This window comes from Carya illinoinensis, chromosome 1, assembly GCF_018687715.1.
Source record: "Carya illinoinensis cultivar Pawnee chromosome 1, C.illinoinensisPawnee_v1, whole genome shotgun sequence".
Classification (NCBI taxonomy): domain Eukaryota; kingdom Viridiplantae; phylum Streptophyta; class Magnoliopsida; order Fagales; family Juglandaceae; genus Carya; species Carya illinoinensis.
This window is the reverse complement of record NC_056752.1, coordinates 52,136,362-52,147,287: the sequence shown is the minus strand read 5'-3', so window position 1 is coordinate 52,147,287 and position 10,926 is coordinate 52,136,362. Positions and strand designations below refer to the sequence as shown.

Below are 10,926 nucleotides of genomic sequence, written 5' to 3'. Positions count from 1 at the left end.
ATAAGAGTGATTGCACATAGAATTTTTATCTTTTTAAAGCCCATTTTTCTTCAAAGGGAGGTGCTACTCCTACCGACCCAAGCCACCGAAACATCTACCGTAATTGTGTTTTTATCTTTTATTTTTCCAAATATTTTTTAAATCTACTAAAAAAATTTAAAAATAAATAAAAAATAGAAATTCATTAAAAAATATTTACTTAATAATTAAGTTAAAAAAAAAAACAAAAATACAAAAAGAAATCGGTGGGCACCATCCGTGACCACCGTACGTAGGTTTAGTATGTCCCTTTTCAAAATACTAAACGTTGGTAGTTTATCCAGATCCCATCATGCGCCGTAAATATTCTCACCATGAGATTGTTGGCACTTCGAATGATCTGCTTTAAAACTTCCTCAACCAAAAAAAAATCTAAGGAAAGAGAGCAATCGTAATATTAGAAAAAATCTTACAAACAAAAAACAATCTATTAAAAAATAATAACATTTCTTCTCACCAAAAAAAAAAAAAAAAAAAAAACAAAAGGAGAAAACGTTAACGCATTGATGGTCTTTGCTTCATATGACAACGATCCCTATACCTCTCACAGGTGAGATCCGGTTTTATTTATTCATCCAATGGTGGCCTCATAAAAAAGTTTATCTCAACTCAATAAACAAACTATAATACACAATAGAAATCGGCCAATAAACACTGGATATTGGTTTTTGGTTTTTATTTTTTATTTTTATATTTCCATTTTATTTTTTTAAACACGGCACTTATGTCATTCACATCGCGGCCAGAAACACTGCATTTTATAAGGGAAAATGCTAGATCCCCCACTGGTTTTTTTTTTTATTTAATTTTTTTCTTAATAATTAAGAAAAATTTGTTTAATATTATTATGAATTTTTTTATTTTTTTAAAATGTTTAAAAGTATTAAAAAATGATGTGAAAAAAAAAGATAAAAAAAAAAAAAAGATATCCTAAGCCTAGCGGAACCCCCACGGTGGCTCCTTATAAGTCTGTGTATACTGCGAAATATGTCAAAGACAGGTGGAATTTACTTTATAAACATAAAGCGGAGACCTACCGAACAATATGGTCCTGACTCACTCCTACGTAGTAATTGGTCGTGCAATGCATTTTCTGTAGCCATGCGAAATTAACAACTCCTGACGACTGACAATAAAATATAGTCTGAACTCTCGAGAGAAACTTCTCTGCAGAAGACATCCATAACTTGATAATCTCGCCTATATAATTCAAGTTTATAGGAACAAAGCAGATCTTGTTTCCTTACCAGTACATCCTCTTTGATCAGAAAACCTATCGGGTTATCTTTAATCGTATTCATTTTTTTTTTCTTTCCTTCTTAAACCCCGATCCTCTATAATTTGGGTCCCGGATTTGGATTTTCTACCTTTGAGCAAATTAAAAGCTGCATGGCTGACCTACTTTCAATTGTCAGTTCTATTGTCACGATTGTTCAAGAGCAGGCGTCTTCTTTTCTCACGGAGAAGTATTTCGGACTCTATGGTGTCGAACAAGAGATAGAAAATCTGCAAAGGTTGCTAAGAAAAATTCAAGCCTCGGTTAAAGACGCGGAAGAAAATCCACGGGGTTCTTTTATCTCTAACTCGATGAGGGTTTGGCTTGAAGATGTACATGTAGCGGTTTATGATGCACAAGATTTGTTGAACTCTTGGACGACAGAATATAACCTGCATCAGGCGGAGAATCAGGTAAATAAACTTCGTCCTTTTATTGCACATAAGTTTTATAACTTACGTGTATCGGGTGAGCTAAAAGAAATTGTGGCGAGGCTGGATATGATTTGCAAAGAGAAAAACGAGTGCCATCCTGCTGGAGGGGTGGATGTCAATGAAAATCGCCGGCGGGAAACTGGTTCTCTTCTAAACAATTTAATTGTGGGTAGGGAGAAAGAAACAGAGGACATGGTAAAATTGTTGGTATCTGATACTGGAGAAACCAGTACAGGGGAAAACATTGCTGTCATTCCCATTGTAGGAATGGGTGGTGTGGGTAAAACTACTCTTGCTCGACTTGTCTACGCAGACGACAGGATATCTAGATATTTCAAAATTAAGATTTGGGTTTCTGTCGGGAATAATTTTGACTTAAACCAAATTTTGAAAGAGATTTTACTATCCCAGACTAACGATCGCGATGTCAGCTATTTCTCCTTCAACCTGCTACAAACCCGAGTTGTAGATATCTTGGCTCGTAAGAAATTTTTACTAGTTCTAGATGATATCTGGATTAATGATTATCCAGAATGGCAAGAGCTGGAAAACATCTTAAGTCGAGGGGGCAAGGGAAGTAGGGTTCTGGTAACCAGCCGACTCTCAACTGTTTATAAGGTCATGGGTGCAAAAGCCCCCTATGATCTACCATGTTTTGATGATGATGAATCTTGGTCATTGTTTGAAAAGGTTGTATTTCAAGAAGGTAGTTCGACGGCCGACGCACGTGAAGAATTAGAAGCATATGGTAAAGAGATTGTAAGAAAGTGCAAAGGTTTACCTTTAGCTGTCAAACATATAGGAGGTCTACTACGTGGAAATGTTGATGTTCAAGAATGGAGCAGGATCGGGAAGGAACTAAACGAAGAATCAAACTCCAAATCTAAAAGCAACACTATTTTTCCTGTTCTCAGATTGTCTTATGATCGTCTATCTTACAATCTGAAGCGGTGCTTCGAATACTGTTCCCTATTTCCCAAGGCTTACGTAATTGATAAGAATGACCCGATCAAATTATGGATGGCGGAAGACTTCATTGAGCGTAATGACATGGACAGAACAGAGGAAATAGGAAGCAGAGACTTTGATGATTTGCTAAACAGGTTCTTCTTTGAATGCTTAAGTGAAGACAAGACAAAATTTAGGATGCATGATCTTATTCATGACTTGGCAATAGAAGTCTCCAAACTCCTATGTTTCCAAGTGAAGGATAACCAAGTGAAGGATAAGAAACTAATAACTCGTGTGCCTAAACATGTATCTATTTTTTGTAAAGACGCCGAGCAACCAGCTTTGGAGATAATTGAAAAATGGAAGAATCTACGTACGCTTCTATTTCCAGTTGAACACCTGAAAGCTTTCGATCAGGTCCCCGGCAAAATATCGAGTTCACTGAGATATTTGCGAGTTCTTGACCTCAGTTCCAGTACAATTGTGGCATTGCCAAAATCAATTGAAAATTTGAAGGAGTTGCGCTACCTTGACCTTTCAAAAATTGATATCACAGAGCTTCCAGAATCGATATGCAAACTCATCAATTTGCAGACACTGAAACTCTTAGGTTGCCTTGGGCTTTTCCAATTGCCCAGCAAGCTTGGAGCTCTAGTTAACCTGAGGCATCTGGAGCTAGACAAAATGTTCTGGAACAAGCTCTCCATATTTCCACCAAAAATGGGGCAATTGACCAGTCTGCACAATTTGCACACCTTTGAGGTTGGCCGCAATCCTGGACACAGAATCGAGGAACTGAAGAATATGGTGTATCTTACAGGAACACTGCGCATCACAAAGCTCGAGAATGCAGTGAATTCAAGAGAGGCTAACTTGAAAGACAAAAAAATGCTTCAGAAACTGGAATATGTGTGGAGCAATGGATCAAATGTAGATGAAGCGGGGGACAGAGACGCACTTCTTGAAGACCTGCAACCTCACTTAAATGTCGAAGAGCTCATAATTTGTCACTATAGGGGCAATGACTTTCCAAGTTGGATGGGAAATGGGCTACTTAGGAAGTTGGTTTCTATTTCCTTGAGTCCTTGCACAAGAACAAAAATCCTCTCTCTCGACAAGCTATCCAAACTTAAAAGAACTCCATCTTAAGAATATGCAGGAGTTGGAGGAATGGTCCGAGGAGCGTTATCCATCCCTCGAAAGGCTTAAAATCATTAGCTGTCCCAAGCTCAAAAAGTTGCCCTGCTTGTTCCCTAAGCTAGATGTTCTAAAGATATAAAAATGCGAATCATTGGATGCTATTCCATTAGCCCAGCTGGAATATATTACACTTGTGGACAATCCTGTTCTACATCAATGGCCTGAAGAAGATATACCAATCAGAATTCAATATGAAGGTGGCGAAGAAGTAAGTGACACACTGGCCTCTTCAACCTTTTGCTGTTACATTAAAATTGTCAATTGTCCTGAGTTGTGCAAGATGCCAACGGAACTCTATCCACAGAGATTGGAGATAAGTGGGTGCAGGTCATTGACTGTGCTGCCAGATGAACAACACTCAGTACGGCTTGAGCATATAGCATTGGATGACGAAACATTGTTGGGAATGATACCCAGCACAAGCAGTTTATCCTCCTTGGTCATTTCAAACATCTCAAACATGAACTCTCTTCCCAAATTGCCCAGTCTTCTAGGCCTCAAGGCACTCTACATCCGTAACTGCGAGGATCTAGAATGTCTGTCCAATCAAGAAAACACTTTGCCCCAGAGTTTCACCCCTCTCGAACTACTGTCCCTTTGGAATTGTCCCAAGCTTGAAACGTTGCTTGCTGAAGGGCTCCCCGATACTCTTGGATATCTGAGTATCGCCTCGTGTTCAAGGCTTAAGTCATTTGGCCCAAAGGACACACTTAAGAATCTGACATCTCTCCATGATCTTTACATTGAGGATTGCCCTGAGCTCCAGGCCTTCCCAGAGGACGGTCTTTCACCCTCACTCCTTCATTTGTGTATTCGAGGATGCCCACTACTTACAGAGCAGTGTCGAAAAGATGCAGACCTGATGCTGAAGAACATCCCAGATCGGGAATTTGATATGGCACCCGCGGAAATTCCACACTCATCTTCATAGTGGGGATGGGTGTGGGGAAAATTGCCCTTTAAAAGACAAAAAATATGACAAGTTTAATTCATCAGTACTGCTACGTACAAGCGGAAATAGTGCTGCACACCCAACTGACGTGTTGTTGCCATGTTAGTATTTATTTTATTTGAAAAAAAAAGTGGTGGGAAGGAAGAAGAAGAAAGGAAAACACCCCAGACTTTTCATTTCTTTCTTGGCTTTGTTTCTCTCTTGGTGTCGTCTCTGTTGGTTTTGTTTCTCTCCCCCTCTTATGGTAGCAGAGTCTCGAATCGGTGTAGCTCCATCGTTGTTGATCAGTTGCAGCAACTCACGCCATCCTTGGCTGCTAACCACATTTCGGCGTTGAATCTGGTAAGAAGCTTAGAAACTTTTTCTTCTGTTTATCTTTTCTCTGACTTTGGGACTGTGTGAGTGTGAGTTGTGAAATGTGAAATTTGTCAAATGAAAGGGTGGGGAACCATGGGGTAGAGATGTAAGAAATTGGGTATTGAGCTTGAAATTATGGTTTTTGGTGTGTCTGTTCTTGTATTTGGTTTTTCGGTGGTGAGGAACAACATGTGAAGAGAATTATGGTTATAAAATTATATGTGCCTTTGCAATTGGGTTACCTTGTGTTTTGTTATATGGATGCAAGCTGAAATTGTTTTGACCAAATTTTGTGTGCCTTTGCAATCAGTCCAGCCAATGATGCACACTGTTACAAGTTCAAGACATGTGGAAGAAATTAATAAGGTCACACCAAATTTGAGAGAAGTTGAATCCCTGTCTATTTGTGTATTTTGAGTGTCATTCTTGATGCTATGTACTGGTCCTTGTGTTAATTTAGGATACTCTTACTTTTGTGTAGGTGTCATTCTTGATGCTATGTACAAGGAACTTATGTTAATTTGGGATGTTACTTTGATGTATTTGTACACTTTAGGCGTCATTGTTGATGCTATGTACAAGGAACAATGTGTGGATTGTTGTGTAATCTTAAGTTAGATATAATTTGAATGACCCCTGATTTACTTCTAAGTATTGTATTTCTGCCTCTTTGTTGGGAAATAAAAAAGCAGGTTGGTGGATGGTGAGGCTAGGGTTGTGTATATAACCCGTAAACCCGATTGGTCCAATTGAAATGGCCCAACCCAACCCTGCTTTTATCGGGTTGGAGTTAACGGGTTTGTATTTTGTCTTCAACCCGTCCATATGTAAATCCATGCTTATGTTCAGTTCCCCAGCCCACCCAAAGTCAACCTGTTCGTATATAAATCCATGCTTATGTTCAGTTCTCCTGCCCTAGCCACCCAAAGTCTAAAGCGCTGCTAAGTTACGAGTGATGCCCCACCGGTGATTCGTTAGTTACAATTACAATGATAGGATACAGGCTACTGGTGAATTTAACTTCAAAATATAATGAAGTCCAAAACTAGTTGTTGGCATTATGAACAAACAAAACTAGACTTGAGTACTCCCAACTTTTGCTATCATACCAAGAGATTTGAAGTCCATTTTCTGCATTGAAAGAAATGAATTACCCCAGGCTGCCTGCGGGAATATTAGTCGTCTAGATGCAATTTATAGAATAGCGCTGTTGGCCTGATAAGACTTACGAATATCAGAAGATTTTCTGGTATAGTTGATTATACAAATAAAAGAGCCTTCCATTTTTATATCTAGAAAATGTTCTTCCATATTTTTGTATATGCATTTACTTTTTTCCTTTTTCTTTCTTCCCTCGCAAGTTACCCGCAAAGACAAAAACTGCAGAGGAAACCTTACAAGTATTTCTTTTGGGTAATATCACCTAAAATTTGAAAAACAAAGAAACAAACAAATACAAATAAATATCTGAAACGTAAAATTACAATTTAACCTCACAAAAACAGTCGGGCAAAGCAGACCCCCTTCCTAGGACATAATCATCTCTATGAGCCTTCCACAGAGCTTGCATCAAATCTCTCCCTCTCAAGCCCTGCGACGTGAAATCTGCAAAAGCTCTCCTGCTTAAGAAAAGAGTTTTGTACAGCCCCTTGAAAACTCGCATTGCAGCAACCATCTTGTCCATATTTCCAAAATATGTTGCCACGTAAGAATCACTATTAATAGACACGTAATAATCCAATGCAGCTTTCGTGTTCCCATGCATGCTTGTGAAATCCTCACCAGTAAGGAGGCCAGACTTAGTGACTACATTGGTGTAAACAGATGTTAAACCTTCAATTTCCATAAGCCCATCCCCGGCGGCCAGATATATATTTGTGTTTGTCGGGATGGAAAGTGATTGAAGTATGAAGGCCGTCTCATTAGGCGTAAGAGGACACTTCCCCCGTTTTCTCCAAATGCGGGCCAACTCTCCAGTCCATGGTTTTCTATCTCCTTGCGCTGCCTCAATGGCTTTGATGGAGGCTGAAGAAAGACCCGAGTATTGGCATTGGCTGTAAGCTACCATGTCTGGTTCAAAGCGAAGGTGAAGCGAGAGAAAAGGTTTGGGTATAGCTTCTAGAAGCTCAGAGGCTTTCTTCTCCAAGGATCCTGTGAGGCGTAATGCATTGTAACAAGCTTGACAAAGGGCAGCTTTAGCATTTTGAGGATACCTACAAGATGTAGGAAGTAAGTCTTTTAGAAGCAAACATGTAAATCAAAAGTCTGGTGAATCAAAAGAAAAGCACGTACAAAATAGAAGTCAAAAACATTTCTGTTAACATCAAACACCTTTATAGTTATACGAGTAAAAAAAAAAAAATGGCATTATCCACAAGACCCAATCTTAAATTTGACGGTTAAACCCTGATAAAAGATTAGTGACTATGATATCTTTTTTTATAAGTTTTTTTTTTTTTGATAGGTTAGTGACTATGATATCTGTTCAATAATTTTTTATTTTGATAAGTAAAAATATTATAGATAATATTTTTTATCTGTTCAATAATTTTTTATTTTTTATTTTATTTTTTATTTTTTATTTTTTATTTATTTTTTACTTATCAAAAAAAGTAAAAATATTATAGATATCTGTTCAATAATCAACAATGTCCACAGTTGGGCGAGGTCTATAGTTTGCAACGGACTAAGTGTCCATGATTTTCTTCTTTCTATTGTTGCCTCTAGATAGGCATTCCCCCATGTATACTACCTATGTATCTGGGCTTTGCCTATTTCTATGAATATAATATCTTTGATTACCTATAAAAAAAAAAAACACAAACAACCGTGGCCACAGTGGATGAATTTCTCATTCATAACGATAAGCTTCTAATCTCACCACTAAGAAATAAATATAAAAATACATGGGAAATACCTGTCTCTTCTTTGGCTCATTGCTGGTGTAATTGAAATATAATGATGTTCCAACAAAGATGGAAGAACACTTTCAATGTAATCAAATTGGCCTTTGCGTTTGCTACAGTCTACTTGGAAAGGCTCCTGTGATGCAATCTCTGATGGCAACTCTTTCACAACCTTAATAAAGCCATTCATCTGGTGGATAAAGTATTCGACATCAAATACATCTGCAAAGCCACTGAGGTCAAGCAAATAGTTATAAAAAGATATCCCCTAAAATGGGAAAAAAAACATAAACCTTATAAATGCTTGGGAAACCTTTTTGCATCTAACTCATGGCATCATACAAATACAAAATTGGAGGGAAGTGAAATAATTTGGGAAAAACATATGTAGCTTTTCATTATTAATAAAAAAATATATGATAATTAATTTTATAAGATTTGCACAAGATGTAAAACAAAACAAGAGGAGAACAATGAATTAGCTTGATAATTATCTACTATGATCAAAGGTTAAAAATAATATTCATTTTTAGAAGGAAAGGTTATGAAATATGCTCGCCCATTAGGGCAAGGACATGACATTTTTTCAAAAGCCTTTTCCATGTCTGCTTTAATAGCCAAGAGTCCAACCCGGCCTTTTTTGCGCCTCATAGTTTGGATAATCTCATGGGTCAGAATAATATTCTCCTGAATGTGCCCATGGCTTGAAAATCTTACAGCCTAACCACGACAAAAATGCTAGATGTCTTCAAAGGTTGGCAATACTCTTAGTTTCTTCTGAACTGGAAACAAATGTCTGTGAGGATAACAAAAAATCTCACATATCTCACAACAATTGCAATGTGATTGACAAATATAAAGATATATTACCTCGACTCATTCCAATACGCAGCCACTTCAAACTTTGGCAAAACCAGGGTTGCATTTAACAGCCGGGCAATACCAACACCATCACACAACTGCAGTCAAGATAAGTAATGTTCCATTGTTACCAAAGAAGCAATTAAATGTGACATTTTTTTCCAATGATATGAAAGTTGTAATTGCAATGCTGTCTAAGCACTCACATCTCTTCGCATCTGATTGAGGCCACCATAGCAATCCACTCGGATATACCCATTACTCTTAAGTTCTGCCACTGCAGCATTTCAACAAAAAACCAATGCAACTGTCTGCAATGAACGCCAATTAACATCAACTCAGAACTTTAAAAACTAAAACTAAATCCCACCCCACTCTCCCTTCATTCCAAAAGTAATAAAATATTTCAAAATTCTTGTTATTCCAATCATCAAAAGTCCTTGCTATTCCATTAAGTTTTCAGATACCCAGAATTGTATAATCGTCGCTCAGAAATTCTCAAAACTCAAAGATATTCAGAACAATCATAGACTGACCTAGTGACCGCATTAACTTCTAAATTCTTTTGGTTTCTCTTGTATTTAGAAAACAATATAATATTCTACATCTTTTGGTTTCTCTTGTATTTAGAAAACAATATAATATTCTACATACTTTTGTCGCAGACTACCTAAAAAATCCAATATTTTTAACAAAGGTCTGGAGGAGTTTGTAAAAGCTCCACTTACCAGTTAGATCTCCTAGTTGCCACCACTTGCAAGGTCTCCATCCAATGATTCTCCGAACAGTCCATATGCTCGGTTTTCTTCATGAAAAAGTTAATATTGATCAGAAACAAGAGCCACAGAAACCAAACTCAGCCTTCAATAAAGTGCTAACAGAACCGAGAAACAAATAAGAAGTTGAAATTTCTTCTATTTATTCTCCGACATATGTGAACCGAAAGTAATCGGGCACGTGAATTGTAAAAACAAGTAATATCTGCGCTCAAAATCTCGTTCTTCTTCCATTTTCCTATACTTACAGTGATGAATTCGAAGGAAGAAAGCTCTGGGAGTATGGAGAAGGAGGCGAAAGCAAAGCGACAGCTAGGAGGAGAGCAAGCGGGACCACTAGAATCATAAACAGGGGTTTCACCGACAAAATCACCATCTTTCAAATTCGAACTGAAAACCTCTACATATAGAGAATCTCTGTGCAGCTCAAGGCCGGATTGGATATGGAGGAGGCGAATTTATTTGTTCCGTTAGGGTTTGCTCTGATCGCGTTGGAAAGTGTTGGAAACTTGGAACCCATTGAATCTGTGACTGATCGAGAATTTAGAAGCTCGGTTTATAAAATAATGGACCGTCGGTCTAACTTTTGGTCAGAACCGATAGTAAACCGGTTCTCGATCTTTGTCGATTTTATATTAAATTTTATAACAAAAATTTTATTTACTGTCACTTTTGTGTACTCTTTTATATATTTTATTAATATAATTAATTGTGTATTAAAAAAATTAATACAATCAATTATATCAATAAAATATAAAAAAATACACAAAACTAACTATATATAACATGACTCATTTTATAATATTTATTACTAATTGAGTGTTGTTACATTTACTTATAGTTTTATTTATTCTTTTACTTACAATATTTATTTTATTTGTTTTTTTAATTCAAATTCTGAATTTTAAATATCATTTTTTTCAACATATGACATAAAATAATTTTTTATAACTTTTTCTTAAAGTATATTTAGCATTTTCTTTTAAGAATTTATTGTTGTAGGATAGATTCACTTTATGGTAATAAATATTATAAAATTATTATTATGTTGTGAATCAATGATAAAAGAGAGAGTTTCAAAGATAAAGAAAGAATGAGAGAGAGCCATTCTACTTGATTGTATAATATAACATTAATATACCCATATATATAGGATTACAAAAGTCTTAATTAA

The 10,926-nt window shown here is 36.7% G+C and overlaps 2 protein-coding genes across 4 annotated transcripts; one reads left to right on the top strand and one right to left on the bottom strand.

Annotated features, from left to right (window-relative positions):
• The first annotated feature begins 898 nt into the window (after positions 1–898).
• On the top strand, positions 899–5,860 carry LOC122283485 (putative disease resistance protein RGA3). 2 transcript variants are annotated; one of them, XM_043095224.1, is made up of 2 exons: positions 899–5,194; positions 5,525–5,860. In XM_043095224.1, the coding sequence occupies exon 1, from the start codon at positions 1,429–1,431 to the stop codon at positions 3,847–3,849; it is 2,421 nt and encodes an 806-aa protein (XP_042951158.1). In that variant the 5' UTR covers positions 899–1,428; the 3' UTR covers positions 3,850–5,194; positions 5,525–5,860. The 2 variants fall into 2 exon arrangements, with proteins under 2 accessions (XP_042951158.1, XP_042951157.1); XM_043095223.1 differs by having other exon boundaries at positions 5,520–5,860.
• A 730-nt stretch (positions 5,861–6,590) lies between these two features.
• Positions 6,591–10,290, bottom strand: LOC122283511 (O-fucosyltransferase 13). 2 transcript variants are annotated; one of them, XM_043095225.1, is made up of 6 exons: positions 10,001–10,290; positions 9,705–9,781; positions 9,183–9,253; positions 8,986–9,074; positions 8,127–8,348; positions 6,591–7,422 (listed from the first exon to the last, which is right to left on the bottom strand). In XM_043095225.1, the coding sequence occupies exons 1-6, from the start codon at positions 10,126–10,128 to the stop codon at positions 6,690–6,692; spliced, it is 1,320 nt and encodes a 439-aa protein (XP_042951159.1). In that variant the 5' UTR covers positions 10,129–10,290; the 3' UTR covers positions 6,591–6,689. The 2 variants fall into 2 exon arrangements, with proteins under 2 accessions (XP_042951159.1, XP_042951160.1); XM_043095226.1 differs by having other exon boundaries at positions 9,183–9,287; positions 10,001–10,068.
• Between the last annotated feature and the right edge of the window lie 636 nt (positions 10,291–10,926).